This window comes from Pithys albifrons, chromosome 1, assembly GCF_047495875.1.
Source record: "Pithys albifrons albifrons isolate INPA30051 chromosome 1, PitAlb_v1, whole genome shotgun sequence".
Classification (NCBI taxonomy): domain Eukaryota; kingdom Metazoa; phylum Chordata; class Aves; order Passeriformes; family Thamnophilidae; genus Pithys; species Pithys albifrons.
This window is the reverse complement of record NC_092458.1, coordinates 45,920,678-45,947,550: the sequence shown is the minus strand read 5'-3', so window position 1 is coordinate 45,947,550 and position 26,873 is coordinate 45,920,678. Positions and strand designations below refer to the sequence as shown.

Sequence of the window (26,873 nt, the reverse complement as noted above, 5' to 3'; positions counted from 1 at the left end):
GAAAGCAAAGGAAAGGAAAAGTCAAAATACTTACCATACAGAATTAAGGTCTTAAAGTAGTGTATTCTGCTAGAGCTGGAGATAGTTTGGTGGTCTGCTGAGAAATGTGTCTGTTCTGGACATCTTTCACACAGCTCTGTGACATACCTTCTCCAAGAGCTGCAAGAGCTGTTGCAGTTGTGGTAAATGCTTAGCTGAGCAGCTGTCATTGCTGTTAGTTATTGGTGTGAACAACTTAGGGACCCATCGCCAGGTCATTAAAGGTGTGGTGATGTCACTGCTTAGATTCAATGTGAAGGCACAAGTGTATGACCACTCAAAGAGAAAAGGAGAGGTTGTTAGAGGTAATGGACTCTCTGTCAGGTGTTGCCCACACTTAATGTTCACTATCACTCTCATTCTCATACCCTTAGAATTCTTCCAGGCAGGCCAGGGGCTGTGCTGGCACTTGGCCTTGAGGAACACTGGGGTGGCTCTGAGAGCAGAATATTTTGTGTGTTTGTGCACTGAGCCATGAACCTGCATATATGCTTCAGATACAAAACCTCTGCCCTTGAGTGACAGAGCATCTGCAGCATGAATTTATAGGTGGTCTGCATATCTCAAAATATTCTGTTAAGTAACCTCTTATTTACGATAGACCACATAGCACTCTTGTGAATAAAAGTAAATAGTGATGGTTAATAAGAGCAGTGCTATATGTGAGGATGACTCCTTGCTATTATAAAGAAATCTCTCTATACAGTTCTTTAGCCAAAACCGAAAATAACGCATTTAGCATTCCTTTGAAAATAAAAGCTTTGTAACTTATGTCATACTGTGGGAAAACAAATCTCTGAATTTCATTCTTATGTGTGTAGTGAAATAATTGTAGTTTTAGTACATAATTTTCTCCTAAAAACATTTAGGTTTATAAATAACTGGAGTCATGAAACAGGACTTCATTCATAAAGAGGGGATATTTATTTTAAATGCAGTTACTCAAGTTTCTCAGTACCAGTGGCTGGTTTTAAAAGAGGTTCACTTACCCAAAAGCACTCCTCAAAAGCCTTAACTGTGTGGCAGATCTAGAAGCCACATAAGGATTTTGCTCACTAAGAAGCTTTGTACTGAAATGTTCCTTACCTAAATATTTTGGGTTTTCTAATTGCCATCCAAACATAAAACTCAGCATACACTGTTAGATGAGTTTTTCCCATCACAGAGTAGGCAATGAACTTTTTATGAGAACACTACCATTCAGTGAAATATGTATCATTTATTCCAACACTACTTCAGTTTACCTGAGAAATGGTCCAAGCAAAATTTGTAGAAGTATGCCCTTTTCTCTACGTTTTCTGACCTGTAATACAACTTTTGAAAAGTTGTTTGGATTTTTTTTTTCAATTTGAAAAAGTATTTTCAATTAGGACACTTTATGGATATGTTTTTTAAGCCTCCTGAACCATTCCAATTAAAATCATTAAGCAATGCTCCCCTAAATCCATTGAAAAATCTGACCTGTCATTATTTGGCTGCACAATGAGAAAGCACTAATTTATGTATTCCCTCTTCTAAAGAACTTTTATTTGCAAAACATTTTCTATCTCCCTTTCTAACTACATGACTTAAAAACAAAATTTGACTGTCTGCTCCGAGCTGTACATCTGTAATCTGCAGAGAAAGGGTAGCTTCACTGTATGACTACATTATATTTTCTGTTTCATGTACAAAACCTTCATGTATACTTTGTGTTTGATTTTTTGATGGTAATACTTTTATCTGAACATAAAATGCAAAAAAAAACTTTCAAGATTGGCCTATTCAAGTTCATCCTGTAAGGGGAAATTAACAGGCTCAGTCCATATTTCTTACAGCATTTGGAGTGAACAATTCACTGAAAAAGAAATCTGCTTTTTTTTTCCAAACTGAATTGGAGTAATAATAAAACCCATGAATGTATAAACACATTTTTATTTACTGTGTCCACTATTCAAAATATCTAATAATAGAAGCTTCTGAACAGGATTGTAACTTATGTATTTAAACTTAACCATTAAGATGTCTTAATTGCCCAAATTGAAAAGGGTTTGTAAGTCTGAAACTGGGAAATGTTAGTATCCATTCTCCAGAAAAATGATGTAACCTAAAAATGTCTTATTTATTGATATCCAAGCTACCTTGGCTTTAGATCCTGAGTGAAGCAAAACAAAACAAGCCAGTGGTTGCTATGAGCAACATGTATATATATGACAAGTATTCTGTGGTAAGTCCTGGATTCCTGGTACCAGGATTCATACCTGGCTAAGCTTTAAAAGCATTATGGAACAAACAGAATATCCTCTCAGACATTTTGGGTTCTTCTAGAAAAGCACACAGGAAAAGCAGGAGCTGCACTGCTTTTCGGTTAGTTCTCCAACCTGGACTTTTGGGGCTACAGTTATATGATATTTCACAAAGGGCACCTTCTCCAACACTCAGGGTGAGGCAATCAGTGACCAGGACTTTGAGCCCAGCATGGTCTACTCTTGATCAAGAAGATCCTGTCTCTTCAGATGGAAGCTATAACACCTGAGCTCTACTGTGAGAATCTGGTTTGTGTAGACTCATAGATTGTGGTTTCAGAGTAATAGCATGACAGTTAAAACTCTCTGTCACCAAATGGAGGACATGACTGATCCATATGAAGCAGTTCTAAATTTGTTTATAGTCAAATATAGGACATAAACTCTACATCATTTAGTAGCACTTGATGTGCTTTCTGTCATACCTATTAATATAGAATTACCAAAGCATGTGCAGACTTCAGATTTAGTAGTTTTGCAATACTTATGCTTTTTTGTCATTGCAGACAGATGGGAATAATTCCTGTACTGCTGAAAGAATATGGCTAAAGAGGCATATACACATTTAACAGTTACCAGACAGAATGATAATATATTTGCACCTGTAATGTCTTATTGTTTAGAAGGTATTACTAGTATAAGTAGAATAGGTTCTGTTCTGTAGATGAAACTGAACCTTGAACATAAACTTCTGGTTTAGTCATGAACAGTGATGTTTATGCTTATTCAGTACACTATTCAGGTGATGGAGAAACTTTTATTATTGCTTCTCTAATAAGTTTGCAAGCCTCTAGAAGGATTAGTTTATGTTCTTAGGAAATACAGAAATCCACAAAAAGGCAACATACCACTAAATTACAACATGTGAACCCAGGAAAAAATAGTACAGCAATTTCATCATGATTAAAAGTGTGACAGAAAACAAAACTCTTGAAAATATTAAAATAGCTTTATAGTTTTTCATAAAAGTTATTACTTTCCTTTTAAATAGCTGAAACAGCTTAGCAATTTGGCAAAAGCCTACATATTTTTCTGAGAATTAATGAATGCCTAGAAGGAATTGACAGTTATAATTTACAATACAGCCCTTGCAAGGGACTGCCAGAAAATCTCTGGGGCAAAGGATGATGTTGTTCATTTGAAACAAGCGGATGATACACAGCCAATTAAAGATTGATTTATTCTGTTGACCATTTCTGGATCATATACTGGAAATATTAAATAATCTGTGTTTGCAACATATGTAATTGCTCCGTTTCATTTATAAAATTTTAATACATTTGCTTTTGAACTCCTGACCTGTATTCAGTATTACATGTTTGCCCTCCATATGCAGTATTGCATTTTTCATAGTTGTTGATTTATGTTACAGTTTATATTGTACAACCTATTTAGTTAAGTCATGCTAATGGCATATATAACATTGGTCTTCCATGAAGATCTCTGTGGCTGTTTTAACAAACGTGGTGCTATGCATGCATTAGTCTGAACTTTATTGTTAGAAACTGATGTTGGGGCTAAATATGAAAATACATTTAATTATAAGAGAACTGCTGGCTGGAATCACAACGTGTACACTAATTATTTGAAATGTTCATATTCTATAACTACAAAACCAAATATCAATTAGAGTTAAACTTGACATTGTGCTGTTAAGCATGCTTTCATGCTAAAACAGTTTTGATACTTGGTTCATAGGACGAACTTGATCCCATGCATTATCCTGGAATAAAAAATAAAAAAGAACAAAAATACACTTACAATTTTTGCAGAAACTACACAGCTAAAAAGGGGAGAGCTGGATGTTGTTCTTTCTCCTATTTGCTATTTTCAGAATTCTAAATACGGCAGTATAAAAAGAGGTGATATTGACAACAATGTGTGCTGTTAATACTGATGAATACAACAAAGAAATCCACATATTGACGTAGAAGTGTAGATACAAGAAGCCTTACTTTGCTTACAAAATAAGCTTATTTTCCCTAGAAGAAACCAAGAGATAATAATAGAATGTTCTGATAATTTAAATTACCATTCAAACAAAAAAAACTAAACAAAACAAAAACATTTCATAAAGGCTTTGAATAGTTTTCCTGCTTGACTAAAGATTTTGTGTGTATTGGTACATTCAGGCCCATTTATAAAAATTTCAGTGTTTGAATATAGAGAAGGATCATTAAATACAATTATTCAAGCAGCCTTTTATTGTTGCCAGTATTTAGCTTTAGAAAATGCATGTTTCAGCCAGAATACGAGATTAAAAGAGATTATCTGTTGCTATTACTGTATTTCCTATCCTCTTTTTACCAGTCTTTTAAATAAAGAAAAGACAGCTTTGCTGCGTGTCAAGAATCAAATGGCAGCAGATTTGGAGAGACTTCTAAATGACCGTGAGGTAATCTTCCTCTTTTAGCATTACTACAATAAGTGCACTTTTTCTTTTCTGGTCCTTAAACCATGAAGAAAAAAATTGTTTATTTTTGTTTGATTTTGGAGGTGGTTTTGTCTGTGTCATTTTCAGAAAAACAAGTGATTGTACTCTCAGTTGCTGAATTCTCTCTGATGATTTAATCTTTGTCCTTTTTTTGCTTTGCATCCAACAGAATTACATTGCAATGTGTTTAGCATTTTCAAGCATTTAACAGGTATCTAGATAAAGATGATGAAATTGATACACATGTAATCTGCAAGGCCTGTATGTGCTGCAATACACCCCAGGATCTTTCCCTGCTCCCCAGTCCTTACAGCTAAAAACCTGGACCAAAACATTGTGCAATTCAATTGCAAAACAGGGGAGAGGAAACAGGGCAGTAGTTACACAGGTTTCATTCTGAGAAGGATCAGAGTGATTTTTATGTACTTACCTGACTTGGAACCAAGCAAAGAGTCAGGGTGCTGCTGGACTGGAATACACTTTCAGATCTAAAAGTATTCAAAATTGTGCCATTTACACATAAATGTTCTATACAGGGAGCCCTGAAGGGCTTTTGTCAAGATTTTTGTCTAAACCAGAGACTAACACACTGGAGTATGAGAAAATTTTTTTACAGATTAAATATCTGAAACAAAAAATAAAAATAAATGAAATTTACTGAAGGAATCTGAAAAAGGGTGAATAGTACCATAGAAAGTTTTCTGAAGCTACAGAGTACTGAAGATGTAAGACCAAAAGGTGACCGGGGTAGCTGTTAGATCATCTCCCAGAGCTGCTGAATGATTTGGCAAGGCTTTGCAGAGCAAATACAACATTAGCTAATCAAGAATTAGGAATATGAGGAAAAGCACCACAAGTTATATATACAGAGTGATATCTAACTACACAGTTACCTGTTGAGAAAGTGATCATCCTAGAGTGATTATATCAATAGTTCTTTGACAATATATTTTTAGTTCTCTTACAGGTAAGAGAGAAGATTCCTTTCAAGTAATCTACAACTCCTCTAAATTATTGTGTCAGAGATTGATTGCATTATTACTCATTCTTAATACATTATTTTCATAGAAAACTGACTATCATGCACCTCCTGAAGTCCACTCACTCCTCCTCCAAAATTGTTCTCCCTCATCTGCTTTTTATACTATTCTCCAAATTCCCTTCTTAGATCAGTGAACCACAACTCATGTCATCAGTTGGTCCAAACCAGTTTGTCTCTCCTGACCCCTTAAGAAACTACTTTTTCTTAGGACCAAAAGAAAACAATTTTACTGATAGCTGAGTCGAAGTGAGCCTCAACTTAAGTGTACTAATTCTGTTCCCTGAGTGCAGAACTCAAATACGAAACAATCACCCTAAAAGTAAAAAGAAAACAAGTATTTAAATCATGTAACTTCTGTGCTGAATTGCAGTGTATGTTTGCCTGATGTAATTTCCTCATAGAATACTTTTTGCCATTAACTCTCTGAATTGATTGAAATACTTGTGAAGTTCCATGCATAAGAGATTAAAATAGTCTAATTCCAGAAGAGAGTGATTGAACATACTTCTCCAAATTGCAGGTGTCATTAACCTGGCAGAAACATCTGTAGGTGCATCAGAAGTAATCTTCAATAGCTCTTATTTCTGTTGTCTGTATCCACATAGTATATTTCACTATTTAATTCAAGAGGAAGGCAAATGTTTGGTTTGGGTTGTATTTGGGTTGGCTTTCTTCTTTTTGGTTTTTGTGGGAATTCTTTGTAATTTTTTTTATTTATATGTAATGCACTCGTCTCTGTTAATGTAACTGTGACTGGAAAAAGGGAAACATTTTACCCATCTTTAAAAATGGTAGAAAGGAGAATCCAGGTAACTACCGACCTATCAGCTTCATCTCAGTGCCTGGGAAAAAATCTTGGAACAGATCCTCCTAGAAGCTGTGCTAAGGCACATGGAGGACAGGGAGGAGATTCCGAACAGCCAGCATGGCTTCACCGGGGCAAGTCCTGCCTGACCAACCTACTGGCCTTCTGTGATGGAGTGACTACATCAGTGGACAAGGGAAGGGCTACAGAGGTCATTTATCTGGACTTCCATAAAGCCTTTGACACAGTCCCCCACAATATCCTTCTCTCTAAACTAGTGAGAGATGGATTCCATGGAGGGGACTGTTAAGTGGGTAAGGAATTGATTGGACAGTCACATCCAGAGGGTAGTGGTCAATGGCAGAGTCCTGATGGACAACAATGACAAGTAGTGTCCTTTAGGGGTCCATATTGGTACCAGTGGTATTTAATATCTTCATTAATGACAGACAAAGGGACCGAATGCACCCTCAGCAAATTTGCAGATGACGCCAATCTGAGTGGTGCAATTGACACACCTGAAAGATGTGATGCCATCCAGAGGTACAGGCTCAAGAAGTGGACCCATGGGAATTTCATGGGCTTTAATAAGGCCAAGTACAAGGTGCTGCGCTTAAGGTTAAGGCCAGGCTGAGGGATGAACAGATTGAGAGCAGCCCTACCAAGAAGGTCTCGGGGATGCTGGTGTATGAGAGTCTGCACATGACCCAGCCATGTGCACTTGCAGCCCAGAAAGTCAATTGTGTCCTGGCCTGCATCCAAAGCAGCGTGGCCAGCAGGTCAAGGGAGGTGACTCTACCCCTCTGCTCTGCTCTGGTGAGACCCCACCTGGAGTGCTGCACCCAGCTCTGAGGTCGCCAGCACAGGAAGGACATTGACCTGTTGGAGCAAGTCCAGAGGAGGCCACCAAGATGATTAGAAGTATGGAGCAACTCTACCCTGTGAGGAAAGGCTGAGAGAATTGAGATTGTTCTGCCTGGAAAAGAGAAGGTTTCAGGGGGACCTCATTGTGGCCTACCAATACTGGAAAGAAGCCAGCAAAAAAGATGGAGAAAGACTTCTCATCAGGACATGTAGTGATAGGATAAGGGAGAATGGCTTCAAGCTGAAAGAGAGGAGGCTTGGATTAGATATGGGAAGAAATTCTTTACTGTGAGAATGGTGAGGCACTGGAACAGGCTGCGGAGAGAGGTTGTGGATGCCCCAGCCTTGGCAGTGTCATGACCAGCTTGGATAGGGCTTTGAGCATTCCAGTCTCATGAAAGGTGTGCCTGCTCATGGCAGGGGGCTTGGAACTAGATAATCCCTTCCAGCCCAGACCATTCCATGATTTAAACATTTATAGATAATTTATAAGCCTTATGATTATATTCATGCTTTATCATATCCTTAGATTAATGATACAAAAAATATTCTGAGGAAACACAACTTAATTGTATAAACATGTAGTGTATTTTTTGAATTTCCAATATGATGGGCCCTTGGCAGGCTGATTTCAAATTAATTTCTTTCAAAATTTCTTCTTCCTACTCCTTCTCTCCCAAGCAGGACTGCTGCCAAGTAGTTATGCTCTTAAAGTAGTTATGCCTTGGGTGCCTGGTTTAAGTAGGGTGATATCAATTGTAGCTGATTACAAACAGTAGAAAGTGATAGAGGTAAAATTTAGCAATGTTTCCTAAGGAAGCCGTAACATTTCTAACTCAAAGCTATGCAACATGGTTTACATCCAAACAAAGCAGCCCCTATAAGTACCCTATAAGCAGTTTGCTTCTTTGTGTCATTTCACCATTTAAAATTTTCAAACTGTGGAAAACTATCAGGAAGGGCTTGATTAAAAAAGAAAGCAAATACTTGAGTCTGAAACAGACTTCATCTTCGATGTTCCTTATAGCCTGAACATTTGAATTGAGCAAATATTTCCAAAATTATTACTGTTTTCTCAAATTTCTATTTACATCTGTTAAAAATAGGCCATATTAGTCATACTAGTTTCGCGAAACAGTGATAATGTTTTTTAAGACACCTATGCCGAAAAGGATATTAATACTGGAAAAGAAACAGTAGAAGTCACATGTTTGAGGGAAGAAAATTATGAAATGCCAGTACAATGCACAAAAGAACCCCTAAGAAACAAAAAATAAACTAAAATTGTTTTAGGAAAATGTGTGGAAATAACAAGTAGTTTTGTGTGTATGTTTAAATTCTGTCATTTCTGTTTATTCCTAGTGCAGCCTTTTATTTTTTATTCTTAATACAAACTTCTTCTGTTAGTTTTACAGTCTCTGAATTTCTCTAAAAGGCAATTATCTCATGTTCTGAAATCTTCATACAGGATAGGGCAATTTAGTTTATACTGAGTTAGTATTCAACTATATTTTTTTGCTATCTTAATAAAAAAGTTAAACTTCCAGTAACATCACAATTTTCCAGTAATTATTCTTGCTAACAGGAATAAAATACAATTTTTCTCATCTTGGGTTAGTAAGGCGTTAACTGCATTTAAACAAGGTGTGTTGACACGCAACCTATAAATACAGATTTATGCAATTTGAAAAAAAATATGAATTATGGGTTTATGTGTTTTCTTCACGCTATCATTTAAAATGGTTACTATCAGCCTTGTTTAGTTGTTGCACATACTAAACTGTCATGTCTTGTTAGGAATTATCTTGTTGCCTTCATGTTTGCAAGTAAAAACATTGGAATTCTTGAACAGATAAACCCAAGATATTCATAGTTAACATAAAATGAAGTTTAGGTATGCTAAAAGTACAAGCAAAATGCCAGAACAATGTTAATACTGTCTTCCAACAATGTGTTTCGATAAGCGTGCAATTTTTACTTAAGGTATTCCAGCCTGTGTGGTCTCAGACTATATTAAATCTTTTTAATGGAATGTTAAGAGTTTGAGGGGTTGGGGTTTTTTTTATTTTTATCTCTTTGTGATATCAGTTGGATGCATAATGTTGCTTTGGAGGGAATTATAGCATTTTAGACCCTTGTTTTTTTTAAAAAAGAACTTAGATTTATGATTAATCTTACTTCTCTTTTCACAGATATTAATTTTGGAAAAAAAGTTAACTTTGAATCCTGGAAGAATTTATATAAGACTCTTATATGAGCTCTTTTATTACAAGAAAAAAATGACAATATTAATGTAATAAAATACCTCACTATTTCAAATTATGTAAACATCTAATTTGATGATGTTTCTTACATTTTGCTGTGGGAAATCAAAGTGAAAACTAGTCATTTGACATTACAAAGTCTTAAAAGTTTGTGTCCACCCATGAAGGAGAAAAATGGAAGCTTTTTTTTAATAACTAAATTCTTGGCCCAAATTATAAATTGTTTTTTGGCCTGCTACTTCTTTTTTTCTGAATTACTTAGTAAATGAATGTGGAAAACTTTTTAATCTATCTTTTCATTTGGATCACTGAGAATCAGCTGGTGTGTTAAAATTTCATATCTTCTTCATATGAATAAATGCAAACTTTTCTATTTGAGAGGGAGCTCAATGGCATTGTGAATGATCAGTATCCAGGATCCTGCTGAGATGATGTGCTTAGGGGTTCATAATAAAGCCTTCCCTGTGCCACTCTGAGCTATCAGAAGGGGTATGCAGTATTCTGATGCCATTTGTAAACTTCGCAGTGCAAGAGACTAAGTATAGGTAGTACAGCCAAATTTTTCATCTGATTTCAGAAGATATGCTATATGTTTTATCAAGGCATTATTATTTAATTTTTTTCCGGATCCATAGAAGAGCTAAAATATTGTTTGCTGTTACAGCAGTGTCTCCCATTAATAAGCTTCTAGTAAACAGTGTGTTTTTTAAAAAAGAGAATATTTCAAATCCAGATTAATTTTTTTTGTATTATTTGTAGTCTGTGTTTTCTTTTTAATCAGCTGAACTTCACACTTTTGATGCTCTAACTAGGATAACCAAACCACACCAAAAAAACCCCTAAGTTATAGTCTTGATTCTTCCCACTAACTAAACAACTAACTGTACCTCTTGCCCCAGAGTTGGCCCCTCGTTGCCCTAGAGTCTTTGTATAGTCAGGGACGCATAGGTAAGATGGATATTCCTTCAAATCATAAATCAAGATGAAATTATACTTTATTCATGAGTTGACCCCCATAGCTGGAACACTGCTTTGCCTCTGTGCTCCTTATTCTCCTCCCTCCCTCCTCCTCTTGCACCAGCTCTGACACATCTCTAATGCTGCATTAGGACCATTCAAATCACTGAAGAGAAACCTAACCTGGCCAAAAAAAGAAAGCTGCAAAAGGGAATGGCTGGCTGTTAGGTTAGCAGCTTGAATCACCTTTGCAAAGAGGCCAGCAAGGAAAAATGCAAGTAAAAATATTTGTGTCACTATTACTTACCTCTGATAAAGAGGACATTTTGAGTCCAAAACTGTAGAGTATAGCGCACCAGCTTCTCTGCTATCCTTTATCTGCATCCAAACCTTATCCTGTTGTGCATATAATGGGAATCTATAACTTGAAGGCATAGAAGTACAGTTCTCTGTTAAGTGCTAAAGTTAAGTAGGAAGAATCCTCTAAATCTTTTTTAGCTGAAGCTCTTGATCCATGATTCCTTTTATCTAGTTTGATGCATTTTTTTTTCTTTCCAACAGTAAACCTTTGACTAAAAGAAATATTTACCATGAGCTCTGTGATCTCGGCAATTCCATTGCCTTTCATGCTTGATGCAGTTGTTAGTATTTTGTAACATCAGAAGTGCAACTCTAGACTTTATCCATTGGCTTTCAAACTTCAGTTGAAACCTTGGAAGGGCAGTCTGTCAGCACTCAGATATTTGGCAAGAAGTTTTAGTAATAATTTCCTGAGGTTACATTTAAGAGGTTATAAATTTGCTATGCTTTGATGTATAGCATTGTAGTATTTCTTCAGATATTTAAGATGCAGATGTGTTATAGTAAAGAAAACTAATAATGTGCACAATTAAATCTATTTTAACTTTTCCAACTCAAAGTCCTGAGTGTAGAAACTGACTGCTAAAATCTTGAAAATTAACGCACTGGTTTTTATATGTTTAATGTGGAGTTCGTAACTGGGGTTTTGGCAGGGAGGGGAAAGCAGAGCAAGCAGAACAAATGGAGGAGTTCTTTACATTCTTTAAATAGAAATATTCTAGGGGATATGTAAACAAAAATAAGACAGTGGTGCAAGAGAAGACTTCAATAGGTGTTCCTGTGAGTGCTAAGATCGGTTTCCGTTTGTACAAATATAAAGGACTTAATTTACACTATCTATTTTTTAACTGCTTGAAGTCATCAGGATGTGATGTATGGCAACATGGTAATTTTCAACCTATAAAATTAATACTGTGAAACTATTGTAGTAAGAAACAAAAGGGTAAAGGGGTGCAAATTAGAGCTGTTTACAATAGTCATTAATTTCCTATAATGCAATTGTTTATTCAGACATGTTTAGTTATTATTACATGAATATTATATATTAGAAAGATAAGACAACCTGCTGATATTTTTATCTCCTTTACACATCTGTGCACTCATGGTACACTAGCAGCTGTGCATACAAGTGAGAGAATGTGAACTTGCTGAACTGGTCACCTGCCTTATTGACACATTCATGTGTTACTGCACTGAAACTCTTCAAGTGAAGTTAGCAACTAGAAACCAGGCTCTGGCTGTCTGCTAGGGGACAAAGAAGAAAGCATATACTAGTAGTTTAAATAAACCCATTTGATATCAATCAGTTAAATGGCTGCAGACACATGTGGTTTGATTGCTATTTGTTTACTTAAATCCAGTTAGCTTATGTCAGTAAATAGCTATGTCACTCAAGTGTTAAATCTGTCTAAATATGTGTTTCTGAATTGGTAGGAATCTTCAAACAGATCAGGTTAAAATTTGTTTTGATTATCCATTGCAAGCTCCTATGCTATTTAAAACATATAAAAGTATAAAAAAACTCTTAATGAGCTGTTGTTGCTGAAAATAATCTGCAAGGTTAATATTAAAATGCTAATTGCCTGTGTGACTATTATGTTGAACTTACCTTCCAATTGCCAGGTCAGAAGCTTTCCACATCTCATATGTAACTCACCATTTATGAGTAAACTTGATGTTTTTCCTTTACAACCATGTGACTCTTCACTTGAACCGGGTTTTCACAGTTTCTTATAATTCCTGTTTTGCAAAAGCAACGATTAAAAATAAAGAAGTGATGCTTTGCCCAAAACTCCCTAGTTCATAATAATAAAAGAAATAGCACTTTGCCCAAATCTCCCCTCTTTGTGGTAGAGGTAAAGAGTTCATATGTCCTAATGTAGCAACTTAACCACAGCCATTCTTTGTTTCTTAAGTGTTTCAGTTCAAAAACCTGAAAAGAAAATCTCCTTAGTGTTTATTTTGCCTAACTAGACACAAATTAACTCCTTTCTCTAAGTCATCTTCTTATATAGGAACTGATTGACAATTTGGAAGTAGTTTCACAAACAAATTACCTTTTAACTTTGTATCATTCTGAGAATTTACATTCACTTTTAATCCATGTCTCCTGAAAGAGACCACTTTCCAAAGTCCTGTGAGTCTCTTAAAAATTAAATCTTAAAAAATTAAAGTACACATTTTTAAAAGATAGGGTTTTTTCCATAGAATGGATATTTTTATGGGTTTATATCATATTTTCCAGGACAGAAAAAAGATAAATTTCACAGCAGGCTAGAGTTCTTATGTGAATGAGATTAAAAGCCAAGTTTATCTCATCCAAGCAAACAGAAGATCTGATGGGGCACAAGAAAAGGAGATAAGCATAAGACAATATTGTGTAGGCAGTAAGTGGGCATAGAGGAAAAGAACAGGTGAGAGAGAAAGGTGAAATTTAGAACAGAATTAAAATGTAGGAAATTGGACTTCTGTTTTGGTTTTTGATAAATGGCTGCCAAATGAATTCTGCAATTGTGTTTTAAGATTGGAGAGAGTCCCTGTGATCAAGCAGGAGGAACAGCTACTAATTAGTCCTGTTAGGATATGCATAGTTTGTTAATAGTTCTAAGAAATTATCAAGCTTCTATAAATTATCAAGCTAAGATTTCCAAGGATTTATGTAGATCTTAATGAATGTTAGACTTTAAACATGGCCATGTGAATTATCAGAATTCATAACATTGTTCCAAAATTTTAATGTTCAAGTGTCTGAGAATCCAGTAGGCTCAGTGACTGCATTCATCTCATGTCAGTGTCCTACACAAAACCCTGGTAATTCTCAATAGTTATCCCTTTATCTGGCCCACAAAAATGAATGAAAAGTCAAATGGTTTTATTCTTTTTTAACTCTTTTTTGGAGAAGTAAGGTCTCCTGAAGTATCTCTGCTCTACCTTGCTTTTACCAGTTGCTCCTATATTCCCATGTTTATCTTTCTTCCTTTCATATTGCCCTGGGGAACTGCCCCTCAATGCTAAGTTCTCTGTGCCCAAAGTTTAATTCCATCTCAGCAATGACCTTGAGAATTCCAGATGAGTTTTCAGCATTTCATTATTAGTCATACCTTAAAATCTGGCTAATACTATCTTTAGCTGTAATTAAGTTATGCTGAAGAAGATTGACTAGGAATAACCTAGGACAGAAAGCCAATGCGTTGGATTTAGGAACCTGAAGAGTAGCAGCTGCCATCTGCAAAAAACAGAGGTAGAGAGAAGTTCAGACGCTCATAAAAGGCTTTGGAGTCATAAGGGAGAGGACAGTACGTGTTTAATTGGTGATGGAAGCTTAGTGGATAAAAGGAGAAAACTGCTTTGTTGGTGGAGAGGGGAAGGAAAGGGTATCTGCAGGGTTTGGGAAGACATGAATGAATGGATGTGATTGGTAACAGGTGCCATCAAACAGTCTCTATTGCTGCCTCTTCCCCCTCTTTTCTGTGTAAAAAAAGATTGTACATGATAATATCAAAATTATTTGTGTTTCCAAAGTGAATGACTTCCTGCTCCTCTATGTGCTGCAACTTGTTTTATATTAAAAAATGCTGATGTACAATGCTTAGCTCTCTTTTTAAATGTTAAGCCACAGAGTAATTATCATTTTTCTTATGCTACGTTTATGTTCCAAGATTCTAGTTTCTATTAATGTTCTGCATGTTTTCTAAGTAGATTACAGGGACATTTCTGCATCACAAGTAAGCCCCGGAGCTATTCTCGGCTTTAAGCTTGGAGAAACAAAGTGACATTTACATTGCTAAACGAGTGTAGAGAAGTTCCTGGCTCATTTTTTACAAAGAAAAATATGCTCCTAAGCAGTATTTATCTCTTTTTTTTTGTTATCTGTTTTGTTGCTGTCAAGTTTTAATAAAAATTAAATTCCAAATAGTGGTGAATTTAGGAAGAGGGAGGACTTAACAGCTGGGTACATTCAGTCTTTTCTTGGAGTTGTATTATTCAGAATGTGTTACTTCTTTTTTCATATATATTCTTGAAAGAATTATCTTTCCATTCACAGTGGTACACTAAGCAGTTGTGTACTAAATTGGAAGTTTCCTAGGCAAAATGCAACTTGCATATGGATTATGGGAAGGAATTGGCATGTGTATTTTAAATTACACGTTTTTGAGAGAGTGAGAATCAGTTAAAGTGATGAATGTTTAAACAAGACATTGTTAGCTGTTGATCAATCTGAAATTGTTCAGATTTTCTCAACATTTAACCAGTGTTATAGTCTTTTTTTCTGTATTGGCTATGAATGTTTCTATCACATTCTGTTACATATCCAAATGTGTAAAAATTTTACTTTATTCACTTCATGGTAGCATTTGAATATTACCAAGTAGAAAGTGAATTTAAATACCCTGTAAGAAATGACAAAGATACAGGGAGAACTAAACTAGAATATTACCTTCTCAGAAAATACAGTAACGTCTACATAATTATTTATGCAAATAAGGGTGTTTAGACATATCAGCATTTTAGCACCCATTTCCTGTAAGTAGTACTTACTAAGCAAAGCATATATTTTATTAAACTTTAATTTGAGTAAGTGAATGTCACAATGGCTCAGATTACAACAAAAAACTGAAGGAATTAGTCCTAGTTACAATTATAAATATACTTCTGGTCTTCAGTGAAAAAGTGAAAAAAAATTAAAAATTTAACATGCGTGTTCTGAAATATGAGACAAATTGTTCTTATTTTTGTTAAGTTAGATCTAACTGTTGAGAACAAATTTAAGATATAGCTGAAATAGGCAGAGATTTTTATGTATCTAAAAAGACAGAAGTTGTTCACTGCAATGATTAGGCCATTTTATTGTTGCCACAGCTCTAATGCATTCACCTTATAAAACTGGAGGTACTTCGTAGATCCATATATTCACAGATCTTCCAGTTCATTTAAGTTTGTATATGCATTGCGATATAGAGAACTTGTAAATTAAATGTAGTGCAGAGAAGCTATCGACATCCCAGACAGGGTTTGGCAGCTTTCCACCGCCCAGTTTGTTTGATCAGGACCTTTCATACTGTCTTCCAGTTTCCAGCTTTACAGTGTGTATCCATGTGCCTAAGATGGCCATATGTGCAATTCTAACACCAGAATTCTTGCTGACTTCTCATATTTCCAGCACAGCTGCAATTAGGATGCAGCTATGCCAAATGCACTCTGCCTTGAAGGACTGAACCATGACATGTGATGTTTTCTTAACTTCATAGGCAGTCGTTAAAGTCTTCAGGCTCTGTTGTGCATGTAGAGTCTGCTCCTGATAGACATAAGCTCAAAGAGTTCCATTGTTGAAGCTGAGTTTGTACCAGTTGTGCCACTGCATCCCGTCCATCTGCAGTCTTAAACAGTGTAATCATAGAATCATAGAATCGATTGGGTTGGAAAAGACCTGCAAGATCATCAAGTCCAACCCTTGGTCCAACTCTAGTCCATTTACTAGATCATGGCACTCAGCGCCATATCCAATCTGCGTTTAAAAATCTCTAGGGATGGTGAATCCACCACCTCTCTGGGCAGCCCATTCCAGTGCCTGATTACTCTCTCTGTAAAGAAATTTTTTCTCATCTCCAACTTAAATTTCCCCTGGCAGAGCTTAAGCCCATGCCCCCTTGTCCTGTTGCTGAGTGCCTGGGAGAAGAGACCAGCCCCCACCTGGCTATAACTTCCCTTCAGGTAGTTCTAGACAGTGATGAGGTCACCTCTGAGCCTCCTCTTCTCCAGGCTAAACAACCCCAGCTCCCTCAGCCTCTCCCCATAGGGCTTGTGCTCCAGTCCCTTCACCAGCCTTGTTGCTCTTCTCTGGACTCGCTCCAGCACCTCAATATCCTTTCTGAACTGAGGGGCCCAGAACTGAACACAGTACTCAAGGTGTGGCCTCACCAACACAGAGTACAGGGGAAGGATCACTTCCCTGGTCCTGCTGGCCATGCTATTTTTGATACAGCACAGGATCCCATTGGCCTTCTTGGCCACCTGGGCACACTGTTGGCTCATGTTGAGCTTCCTGTCAGTTAGTACTCCAAGGTCCCTTTCTGCCTGGCTGCTCTCCAGCCACTCTGTGCCCAGCCTGTAGCGCTGCAGGGGGTTGTTGTGGCCAAAGTGCAGGACCCGGCACTTGGCCTTGTTGAACTTCATCCCATTGGAATCAGCCCATCTCTCAAGTCTATCCAGATCCCTCTGCAGAGCCCTCCTGCCTTCCAGCAGGTCAACACTCCCTCCCAGCTTGGTGTCATCAGCAAATTTGCTGATGATGGACTCAATCCCCTCATCTAAATCATCAATAAAGATGTTAAACAGGACTGGACCCAATACAGACCCCTGGGGAACACCACTGGTGACTGGCCGCCAGCTGGATGCAGCTCCGTTCACCAGCACTCTCTGGGCCCGACCCTCCAGCCAGCTCTTAATCCAGGAGAGGGTACATTTGTCCAGGCCATGGGCTACCAGCTTTTCCAGGAGTATATTATGGGAGACAGTGTCAAAGGCCTTGCTGAAATCCAGATAGACCACATCCACAGCCTTCCCCTCATCCACCAGGTGGGTCACCTGATCGTAAAAAGAGATCAGGTTGGTCAGACAGGACCTGCCCCTCCTAAACCCATGCTGGCTGGGTCTAATCCCTTGTCCACCCTGAAGGTACTGTGTGATTGCACTCAGGATGAACTGCCCCATAACCCTGGACTAACTTATCATTTTTCTTTGCTTTACTTTGCTTTGCTGTCACATCAAAGTGGCATTTCTGTACTATCTTCCTTCTATTTCACACTTCATCATCATTAAGCTACTGTCCAGTGTTGCTAATTCTGTGATGATGGTGTTGGGTTTTTTTCCATTTTCAGATAAAAAAGGGAGACATAATTCATTCCAGGCTATAGGCTATCTTCTGCAGTGTGTCTCTTGAAGAAAGAACACCTGTGAAGAACAGTTCTAAAATAATTCTTTGTGTGAATTGGCAGTACTTCTGAAGAGGAGATATTGTAGGTACTACTTTTGTCCTTGATAATGACACATATGTCTCCTTTCTCTAATGGACTCCAAATTTCGAGTACCATACTTTTTCTTCCAAGTGCTGTATGCAAATCATTGCATATGTTGAAAGATCAAATCGGGGTCTACTTCAGTCATCTAGCCTGTTGATGCCAACAGCCTGTGCAGAGGGATTAATTTGTTTGCCTTCTTTTTAACTGATGAACTCCAGTGCTATTACTGAGTACTGCCAGTGTAAAGACGACCTGATGAGTTTGCCAGGTGACAAAACAGCAGAGACAGATCCTGCCTAATTTTAAAAATCTGTAGTGTAGATATCTACATCGGAAAATCATCTAGGGATTTGTAGTCAGAAAAGAAATACATGCACTATTACGGTGTGATTTACCATATGCTCATTTAAAATGAGCAAAATTAATGTTACCTTTAAATGTTATTACTGAAGATATCTAAAAGTCAGTGTGATCAAATCCAATCAAGTATCCAGTCACATGTTCCAAAGCCAAACTGCAGCCAGATTTCTCACAAAGTTGCTTCTCCATCTTAGTACCAGCAATTAAATGATACAACGTTATTTTTAACACACTTTTACTTTCATGGAAATTTACAGTAGGAGTCTAAGAGGGGTTCAAGTAAAGAAATGCACAGGACTTCATACAGGGCAATATCTTTAGTGTTTTCCCTACCATCACCTGCTATGCCCATCAAGCTTGGCCCTAGTGAACACCATGAGACAGACAACAGTGAAGATACTTCCTTCTGAACCACCCTGCCCTGCCCTTTTCCATATTAAGATCACTTTCTCTCAAGAAAGTGTTATAGAAAGTATAAAGTTATTTTTTCTCTGAATCCTTCTATGAACATTTGTGCACTGAACATGAATAATTTTTGAGAGACGAGAAATCATTCTGCATAAGCTCTCCAGAACACTACCACATGGATGTAGAATTCTTAAGTGCTGGTTTAGGTTTCTCAACATACTCATAGCCTCATTTTCTGAACTGTGCTTTTCCCCGTGAAGACTTGTTTGAAGACTACAATAGCTGCCTAAATGAAAGGATATGTGCATGTGAAGAGAGATTTCATTGACTTGCAACGAACATGTTTATCATCTCTGTATGGCTGTTTTTCTTCATTTATATGTTCTATTATATCTATTGGTTTTATTCTTGTTATTATTTTAGAAGTTAGTGTAGCCATAATAGTCACTTGACTGCTAAACTCAAACCTATTATTTGACTTCCACATTGAGAAGAGTCCAGTCTCTGGACTCAAGTTGTAGTGCATTACGTCTCTTTGGGAAGGAATTTTTTGTCTAGTCCCTTCCATGTGTAGGAGATGTAGTCAACTGTTCTTGGACCTAAAGACAGTGCTGTAATCTCTCAAGTTTCTTCAGACTGGATGCATATTTTTATTTTGAGTTATAATTTTACCACATGGGGACCATATGGCTGTTAAAGGGAGGAATACAAGCTTTCCAAAGGATATACAACATACATGGTTTGCTATCGCAGTACAGGAGACTTACAGACTGGGAGTAGGAATACACATCTAAAATCATCATCTTAGTGCTTGACTCACAAATTCTGAGAGACCTTATAATCTTTTTATAATCATCTCTGAGGGAGGAAACCTCTTGCTTTATCCATCTCTAAGCTGATTTTTCTGATTTTGTTGATGAAGCTGGTTTTCTTGTTTAAAGATGATAGGATATAGCACCTTTTCTCTTTTTCTGTTCTTTTATGCTATTTTCTTCTCTGGGAACATTTGTCAGTCATCAAATTCAGTGGTTCTGCCAGAACCTGATACATTTTCTAGAACAGAAATCTCTTGTTCAGCTTCCACAATACAAGTTCTCTGCTTCAAAATGGACTTATAATCCAAGGTGAAGTTTGCAATTGTAAATTCATAAATGTATGCAATCATAAATTGTAGAATACCATTTTTCATGGTAAAGGTTCAATTAACTGTACATGATACTATCGGGTCACATTTGCATTAGAGGATATTTAACCGTGGGCTTTACTTCACAAGGAAGGGTTTGGATCTGGCATCCATTGGCGTCTTCTATGACTGTTTTAGTGATATGAATAAGCCATTAAATTTACTGTCCAGATGAACTATCTTCAGACCACAAAGGTAGATATTTCTTCCTATTGAGGATTTCCAGCTGTTCAGTTTGATCTCTGTAAAGCTTTCTTTTAAGATCATTTTATGGCAATTATTTGAGGTGCAAGACATCTCTGCCATAAGAACATAAGAATTGATATGTATGGAATTGGTTCGTGTAAGCAAGTTGCTTTTTCTTGAGACTGTAATTTTGCATCTGCTTCCAGAACATGACACATAAATATGTTTCATTTAAACTGCATATATAGATTTACATATTTATTACAATTACAATTATAGACACACATGTATAATGTTTAGTGCCACTGCAAGCTTTTGAGTGCACACAGAGGATTCTTTCATCCTTTAATTATAGTTACACGACAGAGACAGTAAGACAAAAATTTTTATAGTTGACAATTCACTTAAAATAAATTAATTACTATCTCGATAAATGCCTATTGTGCTTAATGTAGGAAATTTTTTCATGTATTTCATCAATTAGTTACATGATAAAACAGCTCCTTCTTATGCTTCAATCGTTTTCCATGTCACATGGTTGTTTCCTATTTTGTTTTGATGATCTGTTATGGTTTTGTTATCATATTTAATATTCTACTAATTTTGAATTAGGAAAATATAAGATGCTCTTTTGGTACATATATGTTTGAACATGTATCAAGGACATCAAAACAAATGTTAATAGAAATCTCTTTATAGTATCTGTAACTTGAAATACATTTATATTTTATAAGGCTCCATGCCTTATTTTTGCATTTGCTTATCTTTATCTTCTAGTCACTTTTAGTTTAATGAATCAAATTTTATCCTTTGCATTCCAGAACTGATCTTTAGTCTGCATTTTTCTAAGTACCATTTCAATTATCGATAATAAATAGGTCAAAACAATTTTAAATAAAATATTACTTATTTTTACTTATTCTTTAAAACCAAATATTATCATAGAAATCTCAGATTTTTCAAAATATGAGTAATTTGAGCAGGTAACAATCAACCATTTTTCCTTTTTTACTTTACCTTTTAAAAATGTTTTGCACTCCTTTGGTTTGCTTCCTTTAATCCTATTTTAAATCTCGATTTTCAGTGAGTTCCACAACACAAACACTGATAGCATTCAGCTTAATAAATTAGCAAGGTAGATTTTGGGAAATATGCCAAACCAAAAACCATTTTAATTAATGGCCATCATGGAAAATACTGATGCCTATCCTTTGTCTGTACCTAAATACAGAATCATAGAATCATTAAGGCTGGAAAAGACCTCCAAGATCATTGAGTCTAACCTTTGTATCTCCTCTGTTTGTATATTGGCACACAAAATTGCTTTTTCTATTTTTAACTAAGGTTGTTGGACATAACTTACCAAATAGAAATGGAAATAAGCAAGTAATTTCTTCTGATACTATTTACGGTGCAATACATGTTACCTTACTTCACCTCCTGCTACGTTGCTCCCTATGTAATTTTTTTGTGTCATCTTAACCCACCTTTGCTTGCTAACTGCATTTTCTTCCATGTATCCACACTGTGATGTCCCCACAGAATATTGCGTAAGTAGTGAGTGGGTGCTTGTGTTCCTGGAGTTTGGGACAATGAGACCAAAGTTGTTAAGCCAGCCCAGAGACTAAATGGGTGAATCCACTCAGAGGTGCCAGTACTCATAATCCTCCCAAGAAGGATTGCTGTCTGGCTCTCCAAAGCCAAAGCCCTCACACCTGGAAGCCTCAACACAGTGAAACACAGCTTACAAAGCATGGCTTGCTTACAAGTCCAGCAGCCAGCATGGCAAAGACCAAATTCCTTCACACAGAAACTGGGAAATGCAGAGCTTTAGCAACATTGTTTCCTACAGTGCAGTGAGTAACTCAAGGCAGTATTACAAATAAACAACTTGCAAAGCTCTGCCTGGACATAGAACTGTGGACTAGACACAGTAAAAATATATAAAAATTTTAATCATCCCTTCCTCTTCACATCTTCCTGTATTTAGCTTATCCTAAAACTAGTATATATTTTTCTACACAAATGATTCTTCCCATCTGCTTTGAACCTATACCTACTTCCCCTTTTTTTTACTAGGACCTGTTCCCACTAGAAGAAGTTCACATATTTCTGCTAAGCACAGTCTCCAGAGCTGCTTTGTCCTTGCTAGCTTTCTAGACCAATTTGCCAGATTTTAGGATTGCAGAATAATATTCATGAAATCAAGATAGCATGCCAACAGTAGCAGGTAGTGCTGATGACTTGTTTAGAACTTAAAACTGAAGGCAAGAATTAAGATTGTGTTCAGGAGCAGAGAAATCTGAAGAGATGGTTAAAAGATGGAACTTTGTTTTCAGTATTTCCTTGATTGAAAACAGCAAATCTCTTGCAAATGTGTTGGGCTGATTTTCTTTCCTTGTTTAGCAGTACACATACCAGTGAGTCTGTTGGGTTCAGTGTTTCTTGTGCTATTTTTCCAAGTTTGTTAAGGTCTTTCCCACTAAATGTGGAGGGGTTTTAGAAAAAATATTAAGGCAACCTTAGCTAAATCTTCCTGATAAATTTGGCTGTGATGCCAAAATAACTTATTCATTGTGGACTAATTTTTCATCCCCACTCCCTGTCATTCCTTCCTATAGCTTCACTTTAGAGAATCCTCCTGTCACAGGGGAAGGTTCTGTGAGAGCTGACTCTCCAGAGCCTATTCCAAGTCTGAAAACAGACAGTGCTGTCAAGTACAGGACAGATTCTGTTAAGCAGAGAAGACTTTAGACTGCCAAGTGGATCTTGATATGAGAGAATGTGACCCTACATATACAAGTTTCGGCTCTGTTTCTGAACTCAATCTGCGTGACAGTTTTGGGGTTTGCCTTGTTCAAACGTGCAACTATTTGGCCCACAGAATAACACAGTTTAAGTATAGGACTAGCATTTGCTAATGTCAAAAAATTGTTTATGAACAATTTAATCTCCTGTGATGGTGTATTTATTTGCTGTATACTCAGTTGAGTTATTTTCATCAAGAAATTCTGTCTATGTGTCGCTTTGGCAACATCTTTGCAGAGTTTACAACTTTGAAAAACATGTTGGCATCAGCTATGCAGTCCTTTTAAACAGCTGCTCTGCAGTCATGCTGTTCCAACATGCCACCACACATGGCTGAATTATGCAAATAGTTAATATTAAATGACTGAGATACAAGAACAATTTGTACACTCGATCAAGCTGGTCTGTGGAGTGTAACATCCATTCATGTAACTGAGTTAGTGTACGACAATATAAAGGCTACAGCATGATTCTTTTGACTTTGTCTCTTATATTAAAGGCAGCAGTGGACAGAGAGAAGGTATATGGCAGGAATGTTTTAAAAGGCTGGGAGCTTTTTTTAACTCATTATTAGTAATGCAATGAAAATAGAATGTGCATCAATGTAATTTTCTGGCAAGTATTAAGAAATAGGTAAGATATAACAAATGTTTGTCATTCAGATGTAAACACAGATTACCCTGTTCTGACTGAGATATAAAATAGAATGTTAATTGTAAAGCATGTTAATACAGTAACAGTACTGCTATTGAAGTCAACACCATTTGTAAAAGGAAAGCAAAGAAAAACATTGTTTAAAATAAGTGTAACATAGTCTTAAAATTTACTTTAAAAGACTTTTCTCCTGACCTTGCTGCTCTAGTTCTACAATAATGAATGCTCTAAATAATAATAGTAGTAATAATTTAATGCTTTAAATTCTGTATCTTATTTCATAATTATACCCATTACATGGGGCAGAAGGGGAACATTAGGCAGTAGGTGTGATGCAAGATGACAAAAGATGTCCAGTTAAAGTCAGAAAATGCTTTTTATTTTTTCTTTCTCACTCTACTGTACATTTTGAATAGTCTGTTTTGTTCAGCTATGTAGTAAGGAAAGATTACTTTTTTAATTAATCCAAATTGTTTTCAAAGCAAATTATTAGGATATTAAAAAAAAGCTGCATTTCTATATGTTCTCGTTTTTCTTTTCCCATGTTAGAACTTTCATTTTTCACAAAATTTCTTTTCCACTCTGATCCTGTTTTTTCTGTACATCCTCTTAAGGTTTTTCAATGATTTATCCTTTCTAACCTGGATATAAAGATACATATGTGTTTCTAGTATTGAATTTATACAATTTCTGATCAAGACCTAGTGCTCAAAAGTACAGTTTTTCACAGTCATTCAAATTAGATCTGTAAACTTTCTCAGCCTGACAAAATAAGTGCAAAAGAATTCTTTTAGGTTAAAAGAGATAGTGGGTTCATTAGTACACAGTAAATTTTCTCTTTTACTGCCTTTAAGCAAGATAAAATTTGTGTTATATAAATCCTCTGTGCCTATTTTATTTTCTTCCTTTTACTAGGTACCCATTTAGTAATCTTATTAATTATAGCAAGTATGTGTTCATTCTTGTTACATTTACTGATTCACTTACACATTTAGTTTGGTGAATATAAATTTATTATTAACAAATATTTAATAGGTTCAAATGTAATTTAACTGAGTAACTTAGCATTATTCTTTTGTGGTTTTATAGGAACTAGCCACAATGAAGCAGATTCTAATTAGTCTGCATAGTAAACACTGTGAACAAAATCTACCTGAGTTTCATACTGATGTAAGAAGTGCACCTGCAAAAAACAAATCAAATCCTTCAGTAAAACTGCTGCCAGAACATGAAGAAGAAATTACATTTAGACCTAAGCCAACGTTATTTGTAAGTACTGTGATAAGAGTAAGTGCCATATACTTTTTCAATAATGTTCCTCACTTTTTAAAAAGATAAATGTGGGTTCATACTTCAAGGAGATGTATAATTAATTCAGCTAAATACTTGCAGCTCCTCCTCTCCAGTTGAGCAGCTAAATTACAGTTTTTGATGTTATTTAGCTATTTGAGACTTTCTACATCTTAAGTTCACAGCAAACTAGGTCTTTTTTTAAAAAATTAGCATTATAATATTACAATACTAAGAGTGGTTAGCAAAGTTTTAATAGTTGTAGGGATTCGCAGACTATATTAAGTCTATTATGATCATGTATGAATGGAGTGTGTAAATAAATATATTGAGAAGCAGGAATGAGGAAATAGATGTATTTATGTATGCTTATATTCATGTATATATGTATATTAGTGTGTATGTGTGTATGTATCTAAATATATATATAAAAATAGATAAGTTTGATACCACTTCTGTTGCTAAGGATACCTGGTATTATAAAACCCCATTTTATTCCTTCAGAAACTAGATGCTTGGATTTTAATACTTGAAGTGGCTCACTTCAGATTTAGTGCCTCTGGTATTTGACAGCTTCATGAGAATGGTTCAGAAGTTTCTGACTACGGCTGTTTCTGAACTGAGAAATTCAAGAGAGACAAGTTACAATGCTAAATCTTGAAACAAATCATGACTCTTATTTACACTTTGTGATGCTACCTTTCTCTAGGGCAGACTGCTTGTATCTTCACTACATAGCATTTGTGCTATTTTGGTCCAAATATGAGTCTTTCTCTTTCTTTTTTTTTCTGGTGGAGTCTTTAATATTCAGTGTCTTAATATGAGGTTTGTTCTGCAGCACACCAGATACTGGGTTTCTAACACAAAATGTAGGCAATGCCTGCATCTCTTGGACATGACATGAGGGCATTGGGGGATTTTAGGGGTTCAAAGTTTGCTTGGATAGCATTGTGAGACTTGTCCAGTGCTGAGGGCTTACCCAGTGCTATCTCATCCACAATCCTTTTGGTAGCACTAAATCATACTGCCCAAACTTTGTCTTTGATGGAGCTATTCAGTGATCCAAAACATGAGCAAACAATTAGTTTGTGTAGACGATCCAGGGTTTCAATGCGCAATCTGTCCTGTCTTAACTCAGGGATATAGAAACAGTGTAGGAATCGAGAAAAACTGCTTTTACATTTAAAAATTGTAACCAATTTCTCTGTGAAAAATTCTAGTCTTTTCAGACTTTGGAATAGAGAACTGAAAATGGGCAGATAGCACAGGGTTTTTTTGTTAGATAGGGAAAGAAATTAGTAGTCCTGTGAAAATCCTGCCAATTTACATCAATTTCTAGAATTTTGAAAGTTTGCACAGCAGATTTATTTTTTAACTGAATTCTTCAAAATTATTTAAGTGGACTTTTAAATGGAATGGTTATTAAGTCTTGAAGGAAAAATGAATAGAGAGCAGACAGAAAACAGAACTAGAAAGGACAAGTTTAAGGACAACAGACTGAAGAGAGTAAAGAAACGGTACTCACTAACTCAAGAGATTATACCCAACCCTGAAAGCAGAATAGTCCTTACTTTGTTCCACCTCTACTTCATTAGTTTTATTCCTATAAAAACTAAAACTAAAACTATTTTTTTTATACAAACCACCACTGAATTTGCCACAAGAATGTTAAGCAATCTTGACGTGTAGCAGTAGCCCATACAATTATGAAGGCAAGGAAAAGTTGCTTACAGATGATTTGTCACAATTAAAATACCTTCTACAGTGTCAGAAAACACCTGACTTCTTTTATTGTTATTTATCATTTTTAAGAACTATATTTCTGCATAAAGTGTTGTCAATTTGGCATGCCTAAGATCTCTTTTCTAAGTTACATTCTGTTCTCAACTGGAAAAGTCAGATGATGTTATTTCAA

At 36.1% G+C, this 26,873-nt stretch overlaps 1 protein-coding gene across 1 annotated transcript in view; it reads left to right on the top strand.

Moving 5' to 3' along the window:
• Positions 1-26,873, top strand: part of PIBF1 (progesterone immunomodulatory binding factor 1) — a 122,402-nt gene that overhangs the window by 88,467 nt on the left and 7,062 nt on the right. The window contains exons 16-17 of the mRNA XM_071550119.1: positions 4,635-4,719; positions 24,758-24,937. Coding sequence (XP_071406220.1) covers positions 4,635-4,719; positions 24,758-24,937 — 265 coding nt within the window. The remainder of the gene's footprint in view (positions 1-4,634; positions 4,720-24,757; positions 24,938-26,873) is intronic.